General features: G+C 40.6%; 1 protein-coding gene and 2 long non-coding RNA genes across 3 annotated transcripts; all 3 read right to left on the reverse strand.

Annotated features, from left to right (window-relative positions):
• Positions 1-103: 103 nt before the first annotated feature.
• On the reverse strand, positions 104-4,091 carry LOC124025133 (the record flags this gene model as incomplete). Its single annotated transcript, XM_046338799.1, has 11 exons — positions 4,077-4,091; positions 3,600-3,661; positions 3,419-3,446; positions 2,326-2,473; positions 2,004-2,134; positions 1,850-1,911; positions 1,596-1,696; positions 1,338-1,425; positions 581-729; positions 258-388; positions 104-165 (listed from the first exon to the last, which is right to left on the reverse strand). Coding segments are annotated over exons 1-11 (977 nt in total), but the record flags the coding sequence as incomplete, so codon positions are not given.
• A 113-nt stretch (positions 4,092-4,204) lies between these two features.
• LOC124025136 lies at positions 4,205-5,967 on the reverse strand. The gene is made up of 6 exons (XR_006837157.1): positions 5,831-5,967; positions 5,510-5,640; positions 5,356-5,417; positions 5,102-5,202; positions 4,839-4,926; positions 4,205-4,226 (listed from the first exon to the last, which is right to left on the reverse strand). It is a non-coding gene; the product is annotated as an uncharacterized LOC124025136 (long non-coding RNA).
• On the reverse strand, positions 5,959-10,592 carry LOC124025135. The gene is made up of 12 exons (XR_006837156.1): positions 9,881-10,592; positions 9,343-9,490; positions 9,020-9,150; positions 8,866-8,927; positions 8,612-8,712; positions 8,349-8,436; positions 7,588-7,735; positions 7,265-7,395; positions 7,111-7,172; positions 6,857-6,957; positions 6,594-6,681; positions 5,959-5,980 (listed from the first exon to the last, which is right to left on the reverse strand). It is a non-coding gene; the product is annotated as an uncharacterized LOC124025135 (long non-coding RNA).
• Positions 10,593-16,873: the final 6,281 nt, after the last annotated feature.

A 16,873-nucleotide genomic window follows, 5' to 3' on the forward strand; every position in this document is an offset into this window, starting at 1 on the left:
TCCTGTTTAGCTGTACAAGCAGCAGCTAAATGAAATCTGCAGAAATTCTAAAGAGTGCAGTTGAGAAAGATGGGTTGGTTCAAGGTTTTGACGTTGTACTTACATGAGGTTGGCATTGGGAAATTTAAACTGTTTGCCATCTGGTTCACTGAGAACCTTTTGGAGCTAAAAGAGGACAAAACATCAAGTTGTCAATTACTATCATGACCTGAACATGACCATGAATGTATGTTATGTGTAGAAGTACAGTATCTTACTAGTCTGTTAATTGAATCCTGTATCTGGGTTTCGGTCTCATTGGTGAGTGTGAGTCTATTACTTAGAGACTCCTGGGTTACATTGGTTATTTTGAAACCAAGGTCGATGGCAAATGAAGTATCTGTAAGTTCTGTGAGCACACAAAAAAATGGTCACTATAGCAACAGATCAAATTAACTGCTACAATTTAGGAGTTTCAACAACATTAAAAAACATTCAAGAAGTATTTAGATAGCAGGAGCAGTTGAATGTTTACTTATTAAGAAATTATTTAATAGAGTGGAAATAAATGTCTTCATGAAGCCTAATTTGTTGAACTCACTGATATAAGTTGCATTCTGGAAGGTGGTTTGAGTGGTCGTGAATTGAGGAGACAATTGCTTCTTGACGGCACCAAGGACATCATCCTCAGTGGGGACTGGTGTTTTGACCTTGAATATCAGTTTAACAAAAACCCCCACTGTGTCGAATCTAAGAGAAAATAATAATACATGGAAAATTACATTTCCTAAAGAAAATGTGTGTACTTGCTAGCTTGTCTTAAAGTAATCATGGTGGTAAAATAAGTTACAGGATTGGCAGTCACTGCAGTAGTAATGGTAGTGACTGGTTATAATTGGAAAAAGAAAGTCGATGGAAAGATTGATTGATGGATAGGATAGGAAAGGATAGCCTGAACATATGAAAGTTGGTTCGGTCTCTCTAGCTTGAACGGTTCAAGAGTTAATATTATTTTTGGTGGGTTATTATATGCTAATTTATACTCATTTAAATAGCTTTGGTTTAGAAAGTTTAGAAAATGTTAAAATAATTAGAAAAAGTATGTAAGAAATCGAGTGGTCTTGCCTTCAGCAAGCACATTAATAATAATGGATTGGATTTATATTGAGCCTTTTGACCGATTGATGTACTCAAAGAGCTTTTTTAAAGAAAGGTTGTCATTTTGGATGCTTTTATTAAAACATCAGTAGTTAACAACACAAGCATGGATATACATGGTTCATTGTTGCAAAGGTTCCTTGATTGACAAAGTGTTAATTGAATTGTATGAAATGATTATAATAAATGATCTTGCTTACCTAGTTGTTGATGTCACTGAAGTCAAAAGGGTAGGAAGTGGAGTGGTGTTGGTAGTTGTTGTTGGGGCAACAGTGGTGGTTAGGAGACCTAGAATAGAAATGGAAATACATTTTAGAGGGATTATAAACTTGTAATATGTCATATAACATTGATATATGTGTTTTCGAGATTGAGTCTTTTACACGTTACATGGTGTTTGATAACTCACTGTCATAAAAACATAGAAATGACAACCGTATGGTAACAAAGCAGCATACCTGAGACTTTTAAGACTTCCTGTAGAAAACCACTAGGGTGGTTGACATCTTCCTCTTTGTAAACATACGTCACGTTTGCCGTGATTTCAGTGCCATCAACACTGTGGACGTAAAAATGGGATTTGTGTGAGAGTTAAACATGTTCCCTTCATCCTGTTTAGCTGTACAAGCAGCAGCTAAATGAAATCTGCAGAAATTCTAAAGAGTGCAGTTGAGAAAGATGGGTTGGTTCAAGGTTTTGACGTTGTACTTACATGAGGTTGGCATTGGGAAATTTAAACTGTTTGCCATCTGGTTCACTGAGAACCTTTTGGAGCTAAAAGAGGACAAAACATCAAGTTGTCAATTACTATCATGACCTGAACATGACCATGAATGTATGTTATGTGTAGAAGTACAGTATCTTACTAGTCTGTTAATTGAATCCTGTATCTGGGTTTCGGTCTCATTGGTGAGTGTGAGTCTATTACTTAGAGACTCCTGGGTTACATTGGTTATTTTGAAACCAAGGTCGATGGCAAATGAAGTATCTGTAAGTTCTGTGAGCACACAAAAAATGGTCACTATAGCAACAGATCAAATTAACTGCTACAATTTAGGAGTTTCAACAACATTAAAAAACATTCAAGAAGTATTTAGATAGCAGGAGCAGTTGAATGTTTACTTATTAAGAAATTATTTAATAGAGTGGAAATAAATGTCTTCATGAAGCCTAATTTGTTGAACTCACTGATATAAGTTGCATTCTGGAAGGTGGTTTGAGTGGTCGTGAATTGAGGAGACAATTGCTTCTTGACGGCACCAAGGACATCATCCTCAGTGGGGACTGGTGTTTTGACCTTGAATATCAGTTTAACAAAAACCCCACTGTGTCGAATCTAAGAGAAAATAATAATACATGGAAAATTACATTTCCTAAAGAAAATGTGTGTACTTGCTAGCTTGTCTTAAAGTAATCATGGTGGTAAAATAAGTTACAGGATTGGCAGTCACTGCAGTAGTAGTAATGGTAGTGACTGGTTATAATTGGAAAAAGAAAGTCGATGGAAAGATTGATTGATGGATAGGATAGGAAAGGATAGCCTGAACATATGAAAGTTGGTTCGGTCTCTCTAGCTTGAACGGTTCAAGAGTTAATATTTTTTGGTGGGTTATTATATGCTAATTTATACTCATTTAAATAGCTTTGGTTTAGAAAGTTTAGAAAATGTTAAAATAATTAGAAAAAGTATGTAAGAAATCGAGTGGTCTTGCCTTCAGCAAGCACATTAATAATAATGGATTGGATTTATATTGAGCCTTTTGACCGATTGATGTACTCAAAGAGCTTTTTTGAAGAAAGGTTGACATTTTGGATGCTTTTATTAAAACATCAGTAGTTAACAACACAAGCATGGATATACATGGTTCATTGTTGCAAAGGTTCCTTGATTGACAAAGTGTTAATTGAATTGTATGAAATGATTATAATAAATGATCTTGCTTACCTAGTTGTTGATGTCACTGAAGTCAAAAGGGTAGGAAGTGGAGTGGTGTTGGTAGTTGTTGTTGGGGCAACAGTGGTGGTTAGGAGACCTAGAATAGAAATGGAAATACATTTTAGAGGGATTATAAACGTGTAATATGTCATATAACATTGATATATAAGTGTTTTCGAGATTGAGTATTTTACACGTTACATGGTGTTTGATAACTCACTGTCATACAAAAACGTAGAAATGAAAACCGTATGGTAACAAAAGCAGCATACCTGAGACTTTTAAGAGTTCCTGTAGAAAACCACTAGGGTGGTTGACATCTTCCTCTTTGTATACATACGTCACGTTTGCCCTGATTTCAGTGCCATCAACACTGTGGACGTAAAAATGGGATTTGTGTGAGAGTTAAACATGTTCCCTTCATCCTGTTTAGCTGTACAAGCAGCAGCTAAATGAAATCTGCAGAAATTCTATAGAGTGCAGTTGAGAAAGATGGGTTGGTTCAAGGTTTTGACGTTGTACTTACATGAGGTTGGCATTGGGAAATTTAAACTGTTTGCCATCTGGTTCACTGAGAACCTTTTGGAGCTAAAAGAGGACAAAACATCAAGTTGTCAATTACTATCATGACCTGAACATGACCATGAATGTATGTTATGTGTAGAAGTACAGTATCTTACTAGTCTGTTAATTGAATCCTGTATCTGGGTTTCGGTCTCATTGGTGAGTGTGAGTCTATTACTTAGAGACTCCTGGGTTACATTGGTTATTTTGAAACCAAGGTCGATGGCAAATGAAGTATCTGTAAGTTCTGTGAGCACACAAAAAAATGGTCACTATAGCAACAGATCAAATTAACTGCTACAATTTAGGAGTTTCAACAACATTAAAAAACATTCAAGAAGTATTTAGATAGCAGGAGCAGTTGAATGTTTACTTATTAAGAAATTATTTAATAGAGTGGAAATAAATGTCTTCATGAAGCCTAATTTGTTGAACTCACTGATATAAGTTGCATTCTGGAAGGTGGTTTGAGTGGTCGTGAATTGAGGAGACAATTGCTTCTTGACGGCACCAAGGACATCATCCTCAGTGGGGACTGGTGTTTTGACCTTGAATATCAGTTTAACAAAAACCCCCCACTGTGTCGAATCTAAGAGAAAATAATAATACATGGAAAATTACATTTCCTAAAGAAAATGTGTGTACTTGCTAGCTTGTCTTAAAGTAATCATGGTGGTAAAATAAGTTACAGGATTGGCAGTCACTGCAGTAGTAAAGTAATGGTAGTGACTGGTTATAATTGGAAAAAGAAAGTCGATGGAAAGATTGATTGATGGATAGGATAGGAAAGGATAGCCTGAACATATGAAAGTTGGTTCGGTCTCTCTAGCTTGAACGGTTCAAGAGTTAATATTACTTTTGGTGGGTTATTATATGCTAATTTATACTCATTTAAATAGCTTTGGTTTAGAAAGTTTAGAAAATGTTAAAATAATTAGAAAAAGTATGTAAGAAATCGAGTGGTCTTGCCTTCAGCAAGCACATTAATAATAATGGATTGGATTTATATTGCGCCTTTTGACCGATTGATGTACTCAAAGAGCTTTTTAAAGAAAGGTTGTCATTTTGGATGCTTTTATTAAAACATCAGTAGTTAACAACACAAGCATGGATATACATGGTTCATTGTTGCAAAGGTTCCTTGATTGACAAAGTGTTAATTGAATTGTATGAAATGATTATAATAAATGATCTTGCTTACCTAGTTGTTGATGTCACTGAAGTCAAAAGGGTAGGAAGTGGAGTGGTGTTGGTAGTTGTTGTTGGGGCAACAGTGGTGGTTAGGAGACCTAGAATAGAAATGGAAATACATTTTAGAGGGATTATAAACGTGTAATATGTCATATAACATTGATATATAAGTGTTTTCGAGATTGAGTATTTTACACGTTACATGGTGTTTGATAACTCACTGTCATACAAAAACGTAGAAATGAAAACCGTATGGTAACAAAAGCAGCATACCTGAGACTTTTAAGAGTTCCTGTAGAAAACCACTAGGGTGGTTGACATCTTCCTCTTTGTATACATACGTCACGTTTGCCCTGATTTCAGTGCCATCAACACTGTGGACATAAAAATGGGATTTGTGTGAGAGTTAAACATGTTCCTTTCATCCTGTTTAGCTGTACAAGCAGCAGCTAAAAGAAATCTGCAGAAATTCTAAAGAGTGCAGTTGAGAAAGACAGGTTGGTTCAAGGTTTTGACGTTGTACTTACATGAGGTTGGCATTGGGAAATTTAAACTGTTTGCCATCTGGTTCACTGAGAACCTTTTGGAGCTAAAAGGGGACAAAACATCAAGTTGTCAATTAATATCATGACCTGAACATGACCATGGATGTATGTTATGTGTAGAAGTACAGTATCTTACTAGTCTGTTAATTGAATCCTGTATCTGGGTTTCGGTCTCATTGGTGAGTGTGAGTCTATTACTTAGAGACTCCTGGGTTACATTGGTTATTTTGAAACCAAGGTCGATGGCAAATGAAGTATCTGTAAGTTCTGTGAGCACACAAAAATGGTCACTATAGCAACAGATCAAATTAACTGCTACAATTTAGGAGTTTCAACAACATTAAAAAACATTCAAGAAGTATTTAGATAGCAGGAGCAGTTGAATGTTTACTTATTAAGAAATTATTTAATAGAGTGGAAATAAATGTCTTCATGAAGCCTAATTTGTTGAACTCACTGATATAAGTTGCATTCTGGAAGGTGGTTTGAGTGGTCGTGAATTGAGGAGACAATTGCTTCTTGACGGCACCAAGGACATCATCCTCAGTGGGGACTGGTGTTTTGACCTTGAATATCAGTTTAACAAAAACCCCCCACTGTGTCGAATCTAAGAGAAAATAATAATACATGGAAAATTACATTTCCTAAAGAAAATGTGTGTACTTGCTAGCTTGTCTTAAAGTAATCATGGTGGTAAAATAAGTTACAGGATTGGCAGTCACTGCAGTAGTAAAGTAATGGTAGTGACTGGTTATAATTGGAAAAAGAAAGTCGATGGAAAGATTGATTGATGGATAGGATAGGAAAGGATAGCCTGAACATATGAAAGTTGGTTCGGTCTCTCTAGCTTGAACGGTTCAAGAGTTAATATTATTTTTGGTGGGTTATTATATGCTAATTTATACTCATTTAAATAGCTTTGGTTTAGAAAGTTTAGAAAATGTTAAAATAATTAGAAAAAGTATGTAAGAAATCGAGTGGTCTTGCCTTCAGCAAGCACATTAATAATAATGGATTGGATTTATATTGCGCCTTTTGACCGATTGATGTACTCAAAGAGCTTTTTTAAAGAAAGGTTGTCATTTTGGATGCTTTTATTAAAACATCAGTAGTTAACAACACAAGCATGGATATACATGGTTCATTGTTGCAAAGGTTCCTTGATTGACAAAGTGTTAATTGAATTGTATGAAATGATTATAATAAATGATCTTGCTTACCTAGTTGTTGATGTCACTGAAGTCAAAAGGGTAGGAAGTGGAGTGGTGTTGGTAGTTGTTGTTGGGGCAACAGTGGTGGTTAGGAGACCTAGAATAGAAATGGAAATACATTTTAGAGGGATTATAAACGTGTAATATGTCATATAACATTGATATATAAGTGTTTTCGAGATTGAGTATTTTACACGTTACATGGTGTTTGATAACTCACTGTCATACAAAAACGTAGAAATGAAAACCGTATGGTAACAAAAGCAGCATACCTGAGACTTTTAAGAGTTCCTGTAGAAAACCACTAGGGTGGTTGACATCTTCCTCTTTGTATACATACGTCACGTTTGCCCTGATTTCAGTGCCATCAACACTGTGGACATAAAAATGGGATTTGTGTGAGAGTTAAACATGTTCCTTTCATCCTGTTTAGCTGTACAAGCAGCAGCTAAATGAAATCTGCAGAAATTCTAAAGAGTGCAGTTGAGAAAGATGGGTTGGTTCAAGGTTTTGACGTTGTACTTACATGAGGTTGGCATTGGGAAATTTAAACTGTTTGCCATCTGGTTCACTGAGAACCTTTTGGAGCTAAAAGAGGACAAAACATCAAGTTGTCAATTACTATCATGACCTGAACATGACCATGAATGTATGTTATGTGTAGAAGTACAGTATCTTACTAGTCTGTTAATTGAATCCTGTATCTGGGTTTCGGTCTCATTGGTGAGTGTGAGTCTATTACTTAGAGACTCCTGGGTTACATTGGTTATTTTGAAACCAAGGTCGATGGCAAATGAAGTATCTGTAAGTTCTGTGAGCACACAAAAAAATGGTCACTATAGCAACAGATCAAATTAACTGCTACAATTTAGGAGTTTCAACAACATTAAAAAACATTCAAGAAGTATTTAGATAGCAGGAGCAGTTGAATGTTTACTTATTAAGAAATTATTTAATAGAGTGGAAATAAATGTCTTCATGAAGCCTAATTTGTTGAACTCACTGATATAAGTTGCATTCTGGAAGGTGGTTTGAGTGGTCGTGAATTGAGGAGACAATTGCTTCTTGACGGCACCAAGGACATCATCCTCAGTGGGGACTGGTGTTTTGACCTTGAATATCAGTTTAACAAAAACCCCACTGTGTCGAATCTAAGAGAAAATAATAATACATGGAAAATTACATTTCCTAAAGAAAATGTGTGTACTTGCTAGCTTGTCTTAAAGTAATCATGGTGGTAAAATAAGTTACAGGATTGGCAGTCACTGCAGTAGTGAAGTAATGGTAGTGACTGGTTATAATTGGAAAAAGAAAGTCGATGGAAAGATTGATTGATGGATAGGATAGGAAAGGATAGCCTGAACATATGAAAGTTGGTTCGGTCTCTCTAGCTTGAACGGTTCAAGAGTTAATATTATTTTTGGTGGGTTATTATATGCTAATTTATACTCATTTAAATAGCTTTGGTTTAGAAAGTTTAGAAAATGTTAAAATAATTAGAAAAAGTATGTAAGAAATCGAGTGGTCTTGCCTTCAGCAAGCACATTAATTATAATGGATTGGATTTATATTGCGCCTTTTGACCGATTGATGTACTCAAAGAGCTTTTTTAAAGAAAGGTTGTCATTTTGGATGCTTTTATTAAAACATCAGTAGTTAACAACACAAGCATGGATATACATGGTTCATTGTTGCAAAGGTTCCTTGATTGACAAAGTGTTAATTGAATTGTATGAAATGATTATAATAAATGATCTTGCTTACCTAGTTGTTGATGTCACTGAAGTCAAAAGGGTAGGAAGTGGAGTGGTGTTGGTAGTTGTTGTTGGGGCAACAGTGGTGGTTAGGAGACCTAGAATAGAAATGGAAATACATTTTAGAGGGATTATAAACTTGTAATATGTCATATAACATTGATATATAAGTGTTTTCGAGATTGAGTATTTTACACGTTACATGGTGTTTGATAACTCACTGTCATACAAAAACGTAGAAATGAAAACCGTATGGTAACAAAAGCAGCATACCTGAGACTTTTAAGAGTTCCTGTAGAAAACCACTAGGGTGGTTGACATCTTCCTCTTTGTAAACATACGTCACGTTTGCCGTGATTTCAGTGCCATCAACACTGTGGACGTAAAAATGGGATTTGTGTGAGAGTTAAACATGTTCCCTTCATCCTGTTTAGCTGTACAAGCAGCAGCTAAATGAAATCTGCAGAAATTCTAAAGAGTGCAGTTGAGAAAGATGGGTTGGTTCAAGGTTTTGACGTTGTACTTACATGAGGTTGGCATTGGGAAATTTAAACTGTTTGCCATCTGGTTCACTGAGAACCTTTTGGAGCTAAAAGAGGACAAAACATCAAGTTGTCAATTACTATCATGACCTGAACATGACCATGAATGTATGTTATGTGTAGAAGTACAGTATCTTACTAGTCTGTTAATTGAATCCTGTATCTGGGTTTCGGTCTCATTGGTGAGTGTGAGTCTATTACTTAGAGACTCCTGGGTTACATTGGTTATTTTGAAACCAAGGTCGATGGCAAATGAAGTATCTGTAAGTTCTGTGAGCACACAAAAAAATGGTCACTATAGCAACAGATCAAATTAACTGCTACAATTTAGGAGTTTCAACAACATTAAAAAACATTCAAGAAGTATTTAGATAGCAGGAGCAGTTGAATGTTTACTTATTAAGAAATTATTTAATAGAGTGGAAATAAATGTCTTCATGAAGCCTAATTTGTTGAACTCACTGATATAAGTTGCATTCTGGAAGGTGGTTTGAGTGGTCGTGAATTGAGGAGACAATTGCTTCTTGACGGCACCAAGGACATCATCCTCAGTGGGGACTGGTGTTTTGACCTTGAATATCAGTTTAACAAAACCCCCACTGTGTCGAATCTAAGAGAAAATAATAATACATGGAAAATTACATTTCCTAAAGAAAATGTGTGTACTTGCTAGCTTGTCTTAAAGTAATCATGGTGGTAAAATAAGTTACAGGATTGGCAGTCACTGCAGTAGTAATGGTAGTGACTGGTTATAATTGGAAAAAGAAAGTCGATGGAAAGATTGATTGATGGATAGGATAGGAAAGGATAGCCTGAACATATGAAAGTTGGTTCGGTCTCTCTAGCTTGAACGGTTCAAGAGTTAATATTATTTTTGGTGGGTTATTATATGATAATTTAATACTCATATAACGATACACGGTTCATTGTTGCAACGATTCCATGATTGACAGTGTTATTTGAATTGTATGAAATAATTACACTAAATTATCTTGTATACCTAGTTGTTGATATCATAGAAGTTGAGTTATAAGTTGTAGTTCTGGATGTTGATGTTGGAAGTACAATTGTGTTTGTACTTGAAGGTGATGCAGTTTTAGTCGTTGTTGTAGGATGAGAACTGCCAGTTGTGGTGGTGGTTGTAGGACCTGCAGAATTAATTGATATAATAGTGGTTGTAGGACCAACTATTGTTGTCATAGGATTTACAGTCGTTGAAAGAGCTGTTGTAGTTGTTGTAGAAGGGGCTGCACTGGTTGTCGTGGTAGGGTCTGCAGTCTTAGTAGTTGTAGGAGTAGGTTCTGTTGTAGTAGGTTCTGGAGTTGTAGTGGTCGTAGGAGCAGCAGTTAGTGTAATTATGGCTGCATTGGCTGTCGTAGGGGCAGCTTCTGTGGTTGAAGTAGATGCTAACGTTGTTGTAGGAGCTGCAGTTGTCGTGGGAGCTATAGTTGTTGTAGGTGTTGCTGTTGTGGTTGTCGTAGGGGCTGAAGTTGTAGTTCTTGTAGAAGGTGCTGCAGTCGCAATTGTTGTAAGAATAGCAGTTGTTATTGCAGGAGCTGCAGTGGTTGTTGCAATACGTTCTGGAGTTGTAGTTGTCATTGGAGCAACAGTTGTTGTAGTTAGAGCTGCTGTGGTTGTCGTAGAGGCAGCTGCTGAGGTTGACGTGGAAGCTACAATTGTTGTAGCAGGAGCTGTAGTTGTGGTTGTTGTAGTAAGTACAGCAGGTGTAGTGGTTGTGGTAGCTACAGTTGTAGTAAGTACAGCAGGTGGAGTGGTTGTGGTAGCTACAGTTGTAGGAACTGCAGGAGTTGTAGTAGGTGCCATTGTTATGGTTGTCGTAGGAGCTGAAGTTGTAGTTGTTGTAGCAGGAGCTGCAGTGGTTGTCGTTATAGGTTCTGGAGTTGTAGTGGTCGTTGGAGCAGCAGTGGTTGTAGTTAGAGCTTCTATGGTTGTCGTAGAGGCAGCTGCTGTGGTTGACGTAGGAGCTACAGTTGTTGTATCAGGAGCTGTAGTTGTGACTGTTGTAGTAAGTACAGCAGGTGGAGTGGTCGTGGTAGCTACAGTTGTAGGAACTGCAGGAGTTGTAGTAGGTGCCGTTGTTATGGTTGTCGTAGGAACTGAAGTTGTAGTTGTTGTAGAAGGTTCTGCAGTCACTGTGGTCGTAAGAACAGCAGTTGTTGTAGTAGGAGCTGCACTGGTTGTCGTAGTAGGTTGTGGAGTTGCAGTGGTCGTAGGAGCAGCAGTTGTTGTAGTTAGGGCTGCAATGGTTGTCGTAGATGCTAAAGTTGTTGTAGGAGCTGCAGTTGTCGTGGGAGCTACAGTTGTTGTAGGTGCTGTTGTTGTGGTTGTCGTAGGAGCTGAAGTTGTAGTTGTTGTAGTAGGAGCTGCAGTGGTTGTCGTAATAGGTCCTGTAGTTGTAGTGGTCGTTGGAGCAGCAGTGGTTGTCGTTAGAGCTTCTATGGTTGTCGTAGAGGCAGCTGCTGTGGTTGACGTAGGAGCTACAGTTGTTGTATCAGGAGCTGTCGTTGTGATTGTTGTAGTAAGTACAGCAGGTGGAGTGGTCGTGGTAGCTACAGTTGTAGGAACTGCAGGAGTTGTAGTAGGTGCCGTTGTTATGGTTGTCGTAGGAGCTGAAGTTGTAGTTGTTGTAGAAGGTGCTGCAGTCACTGTGGTCGTAAGAACAGCAGTTGTTGTAGTAGGAGCTGCACTGGTTGTCGTAGTAGGTTGTGGAGTTGCAGTGGTCGTAGGAGCAGCAGTTGTTGTAGTTAGGGCTGCAATGGTTGTCGTAGATGCTAAAGTTGTTGTAGGAGCTGCAGTTGTTGTGGGAACTACAGTTGTTGTGGGTGCTGTTGTTGTGGTTGTCGTAGAAGCTGAAGTTGTAGTTGTTGTAGCAGGAGCTGCAGTGGTTGTCGTAATAGGTTCTGGAGTTGTAGTGGTCGTTGGAGCAGCAGTGGTTGTAGTTAGAGCTTCTATGGTTGTCGTAGAGGCAGCTGCTGTGGTGGACATAGGAGCTACAGTTGTTGTATCAGGAGCTGTCGTTGTGATTGTTGTAGTAAGTACAGCAGGTGGAGTGGTCGTGGTAGCTACAGTTGTAGGAACTGCAGGAGTTGTAGTAGGTGCCGTTGTTATGGTTGTCGTAGGAGCTGAAGTTGTAGTTGTTGTAGAAGGTGCTGCAGTCACTGTGGTCGTAAGAACAGCAGTTGTTGTAGTAGGAGCTGCACTGGTTGTCGTAGTAGGTTGTGGAGTTGCAGTGGTCGTAGGAGCAGCAGTTGTTGTAGTTAGGGCTGCAATGGTTGTCGTAGATGCTAAAGTTGTTGTAGGAGCTGCAGTTGTCGTGGGAGCGACAGTTGTTGTAGGTGCTGTTTTTGTGGTTGTCGTTGGAGCTGAAGTTGTAGTTGTTGTAACAGGAGCTGCAGTGGTTGTCATAATAGGTTCTGGAGTTGTAGTGGTCGTTGGAGCAGCAGTGGTTGTAGTTAGAGCTTCTATGGTTGTCGTAGAGGCCGCTGCTGTGGTTGACGTAGGAGCTACAGTTGTTGTATCAGGAGCTGTAGTTGTGACTGTTGTAGTAAGTACAGCAGGTGGAGTGGTCGTGGTAGCTACAGTTGTAGGAACTGCAGGAGTTGTAGTAGGTGCCGTTGTTATGGTTGTCATAGGAGCTGAAGTTGTAGTTGTTGTAGAAGGTTCTGCAGTCACTGTGGTCGTAAGAACAGCAGTTGTTGTAGTAGGAGCTGCACTGGTTGTCGTAGTAGGTTGTGGAGTTGCAGTGGTCGTAGGAGCAGCAGTTGTTGTAGTTAGGGCTGCAATGGTTGTCGTAGATGCTAAAGTTGTTGTAGGAGCTGCAGTTGTCGTGGGAACTACAGTTGTTGTAGGTGCTGTTGTTGTGGTTGTTGTAGAAGCTGAAGTTGTAGTTGTTGTAGCAGGAGCTGCAGTGGTTGTCGTAATAGGTTCTGGAGTTGTAGTGGTCGTTGGAGCAGCAGTGGTTGTAGTTAGAGCTTCTATGGTTGTCGTAGAGGCAGCTGCTGTGGTTGACGTAGGAGCTACAGTTGTTGTAACAGGAGCTGTAGTTGTGACTGTTGTAGTAAGTACAGCAGGTGGAGTGGTCGTGGTAGCTACAGTTGTAGGAACTGCAGGAGTTGTAGTAGGTGCCGTTGTTATGGTTGTCGTAGGAGCTGAAGTTGTAGTTGTTGTAGAAGGTGCTGCAGTCACTGTGGTCGTAAGAACAGCAGTTGTTGTAGTAGGAGCTGCACTGGTTGTCGTAGTAGGTTGTGGAGTTGCAGTGGTCGTAGGAGCAGCAGTTGTTGTAGTTAGGGCTGCAATGGTTGTCGTAGATGCTAAAGTTGTTGTAGGAGCTGCAGTTGTCGTGGGAACTACAGTTGTTGTAGGTGCTGTTGTTGTGGTTGTTGTAGAAGCTGAAGTTGTAGTTGTTGTAGCAGGAGCTGCAGTGGTTGTCGTAATAGGTTCTGGAGTTGTAGTGGTCGTTGGAGCAGCAGTGGTTGTAGTTAGAGCTTCTATGGTTGTCGTAGAGGCAGCTGCTGTGGTTGACGTAGGAGCTACAGTTGTTGTAACAGGAGCTGTAGTTGTGACTGTTGTAGTAAGTACAGCAGGTGGAGTGGTCGTGGTAGCTACAGTTGTAGGAACTGCAGGAGTTGTAGTAGGTGCCGTTGTTATGGTTGTCGTAGGAGCTGAAGTTGTAGTTGTTGTAGAAGGTGCTGCAGTCACTGTGGTCGTAAGAACAGCAGTTGTTGTAGTAGGAGCTGCACTGGTTGTCGTAGTAGGTTGTGGAGTTGCAGTGGTCGTAGGAGCAGCAGTTGTTGTAGTTAGGGCTGCAATGGTTGTCGTAGATGCTAAAGTTGTTGTAGGAGCTGCAGTTGTTGTGGGAACTACAGTTGTTGTGGGTGCTGTTGTTGTGGTTGTCGTAGAAGCTGAAGTTGTAGTTGTTGTAACAGGAGCTGCAGTGGTTGTCATAATAGGTTCTGGAGTTGTAGTGGTCGTTGGAGCAGCAGTGGTTGTAGTTAGAGCTTCTATGGTTGTCGTAGAGGCAGCTGCTGTGGTGGACATAGGAGCTACAGTTGTTGTATCAGGAGCTGTAGTTGTGACTGTTGTAGTAAGTACAGCAGGTGGAGTGGTCGTGGTAGCTACAGTTGTAGGAACTGCAGGAGTTGTAGTAGGTGCCGTTGTTATGGTTGTCATAGGAGCTGAAGTTGTAGTTGTTGTAGAAGGTGCTGCAGTCACTGTGGTCGTAAGAACAGCAGTTGTTGTAGTAGGAGCTGCACTGGTTGTCGTAGTAGGTTGTGGAGTTGCAGTGGTCGTAGGAGCAGCAGTTGTTGTAGTTAGGGCTGCAATGGTTGTCGTAGATGCTAAAGTTGTTGTAGGAGCTGCAGTTGTCGTGGGAGCGACAGTTGTTGTAGGTGCTGTTTTTGTGGTTGTCGTTGGAGCTGAAGTTGTAGTTGTTGTAACAGGAGCTGCAGTGGTTGTCATAATAGGTTCTGGAGTTGTAGTGGTCGTTGGAGCAGCAGTGGTTGTAGTTAGAGCTTCTATGGTTGTCGTAGAGGCGCTGCTGTGGTTGACGTAGGAGCTACAGTTGTTGTATCAGGAGCTGTAGTTGTGACTGTTGTAGTAAGTACAGCAGGTGGAGTGGTCGTGGTAGCTACAGTTGTAGGAACTGCAGGAGTTGTAGTAGGTGCCGTTGTTATGGTTGTCATAGGAGCTGAAGTTGTAGTTGTTGTAGAAGGTGCTGCAGTCACTGTGGTCGTAAGAACAGCAGTTGTTGTAGTAGGAGCTGCACTGGTTGTCGTAGTAGGTTGTGGAGTTGCAGTGGTCGTAGGAGCAGCAGTTGTTGTAGTTAGGGCTGCAATGGTTGTCGTAGATGCTAAAGTTGTTGTAGGAGCTGCAGTTGTTGTGGGAACTACAGTTGTTGTGGGTGCTGTTGTTGTGGTTGTCGTAGAAGCTGAAGTTGTAGTTGTTGTAGCAGGAGCTGCAGTGGTTGTCGTAATAGGTTCTGGAGTTGTAGTGGTCGTTGGAGCAGCAGTGGTTGTAGTTAGAGCTTCTATGGTTGTCGTAGAGGCAGCTGCTGTGGTGGACATAGGAGCTACAGTTGTTGTATCAGGAGCTGTCGTTGTGATTGTTGTAGTAAGTACAGCAGGTGGAGTGGTCGTGGTAGCTACAGTTGTAGGAACTGCAGGAGTTGTAGTAGGTGCCGTTGTTATGGTTGTCGTAGGAGCTGAAGTTGTAGTTGTTGTAGAAGGTGCTGCAGTCACTGTGGTCGTAAGAACAGCAGTTGTTGTAGTAGGAGCTGCACTGGTTGTCGTAGTAGGTTGTGGAGTTGCAGTGGTCGTAGGAGCAGCAGTTGTTGTAGTTAGGGCTGCAATGGTTGTCGTAGATGCTAAAGTTGTTGTAGGAGCTGCAGTTGTCGTGGGAGCGACAGTTGTTGTAGGTGCTGTTTTGTGGTTGTCGTTGGAGCTGAAGTTGTAGTTGTTGTAACAGGAGCTGCAGTGGTTGTCATAATAGGTTCTGGAGTTGTAGTGGTCGTTGGAGCAGCAGTGGTTGTAGTTAGAGCTTCTATGGTTGTCGTAGAGGCCGCTGCTGTGGTTGACGTAGGAGCTACAGTTGTTGTATCAGGAGCTGTAGTTGTGACTGTTGTAGTAAGTACAGCAGGTGGAGTGGTCGTGGTAGCTACAGTTGTAGGAACTGCAGGAGTTGTAGTAGGTGCCGTTGTTATGGTTGTCATAGGAGCTGAAGTTGTAGTTGTTGTAGAAGGTTCTGCAGTCACTGTGGTCGTAAGAACAGCAGTTGTTGTAGTAGGAGCTGCACTGGTTGTCGTAGTAGGTTGTGGAGTTGCAGTGGTCGTAGGAGCAGCAGTTGTTGTAGTTAGGGCTGCAATGGTTGTCGTAGATGCTAAAGTTGTTGTAGGAGCTGCAGTTGTCGTGGGAACTACAGTTGTTGTAGGTGCTGTTGTTGTGGTTGTTGTAGAAGCTGAAGTTGTAGTTGTTGTAGCAGGAGCTGCAGTGGTTGTCGTAATAGGTTCTGGAGTTGTAGTGGTCGTTGGAGCAGCAGTGGTTGTAGTTAGAGCTTCTATGGTTGTCGTAGAGGCAGCTGCTGTGGTTGACGTAGGAGCTACAGTTGTTGTAACAGGAGCTGTAGTTGTGACTGTTGTAGTAAGTACAGCAGGTGGAGTGGTCGTGGTAGCTACAGTTGTAGGAACTGCAGGAGTTGTAGTAGGTGCCGTTGTTATGGTTGTCGTAGGAGCTGAAGTTGTAGTTGTTGTAGAAGGTGCTGCAGTCACTGTGGTCGTAAGAACAGCAGTTGTTGTAGTAGGAGCTGCACTGGTTGTCGTAGTAGGTTGTGGAGTTGCAGTGGTCGTAGGAGCAGCAGTTGTTGTAGTTAGGGCTGCAATGGTTGTCGTAGATGCTAAAGTTGTTGTAGGAGCTGCAGTTGTCGTGGGAACTACAGTTGTTGTAGGTGCTGTTGTTGTGGTTGTTGTAGAAGCTGAAGTTGTAGTTGTTGTAGCAGGAGCTGCAGTGGTTGTCGTAATAGGTTCTGGAGTTGTAGTGGTCGTTGGAGCAGCAGTGGTTGTAGTTAGAGCTTCTATGGTTGTCGTAGAGGCAGCTGCTGTGGTTGACGTAGGAGCTACAGTTGTTGTAACAGGAGCTGTAGTTGTGACTGTTGTAGTAAGTACAGCAGGTGGAGTGGTCGTGGTAGCTACAGTTGTAGGAACTGCAGGAGTTGTAGTAGGTGCCGTTGTTATGGTTGTCGTAGGAGCTGAAGTTGTAGTTGTTGTAGAAGGTGCTGCAGTCACTGTGGTCGTAAGAACAGCAGTTGTTGTAGTAGGAGCTGCACTGGTTGTCGTAGTAGGTTGTGGAGTTGCAGTGGTCGTAGGAGCAGCAGTTGTTGTAGTTAGGGCTGCAATGGTTGTCGTAGATGCTAAAGTTGTTGTAGGAGCTGCAGTTGTTGTGGGAACTACAGTTGTTGTGGGTGCTGTTGTTGTGGTTGTCGT

The sequence above is a fragment of the Oncorhynchus gorbuscha genome, unplaced genomic scaffold (genome assembly GCF_021184085.1).
Source record: "Oncorhynchus gorbuscha isolate QuinsamMale2020 ecotype Even-year unplaced genomic scaffold, OgorEven_v1.0 Un_scaffold_2192, whole genome shotgun sequence".
NCBI classification, from domain to species: domain Eukaryota; kingdom Metazoa; phylum Chordata; class Actinopteri; order Salmoniformes; family Salmonidae; genus Oncorhynchus; species Oncorhynchus gorbuscha.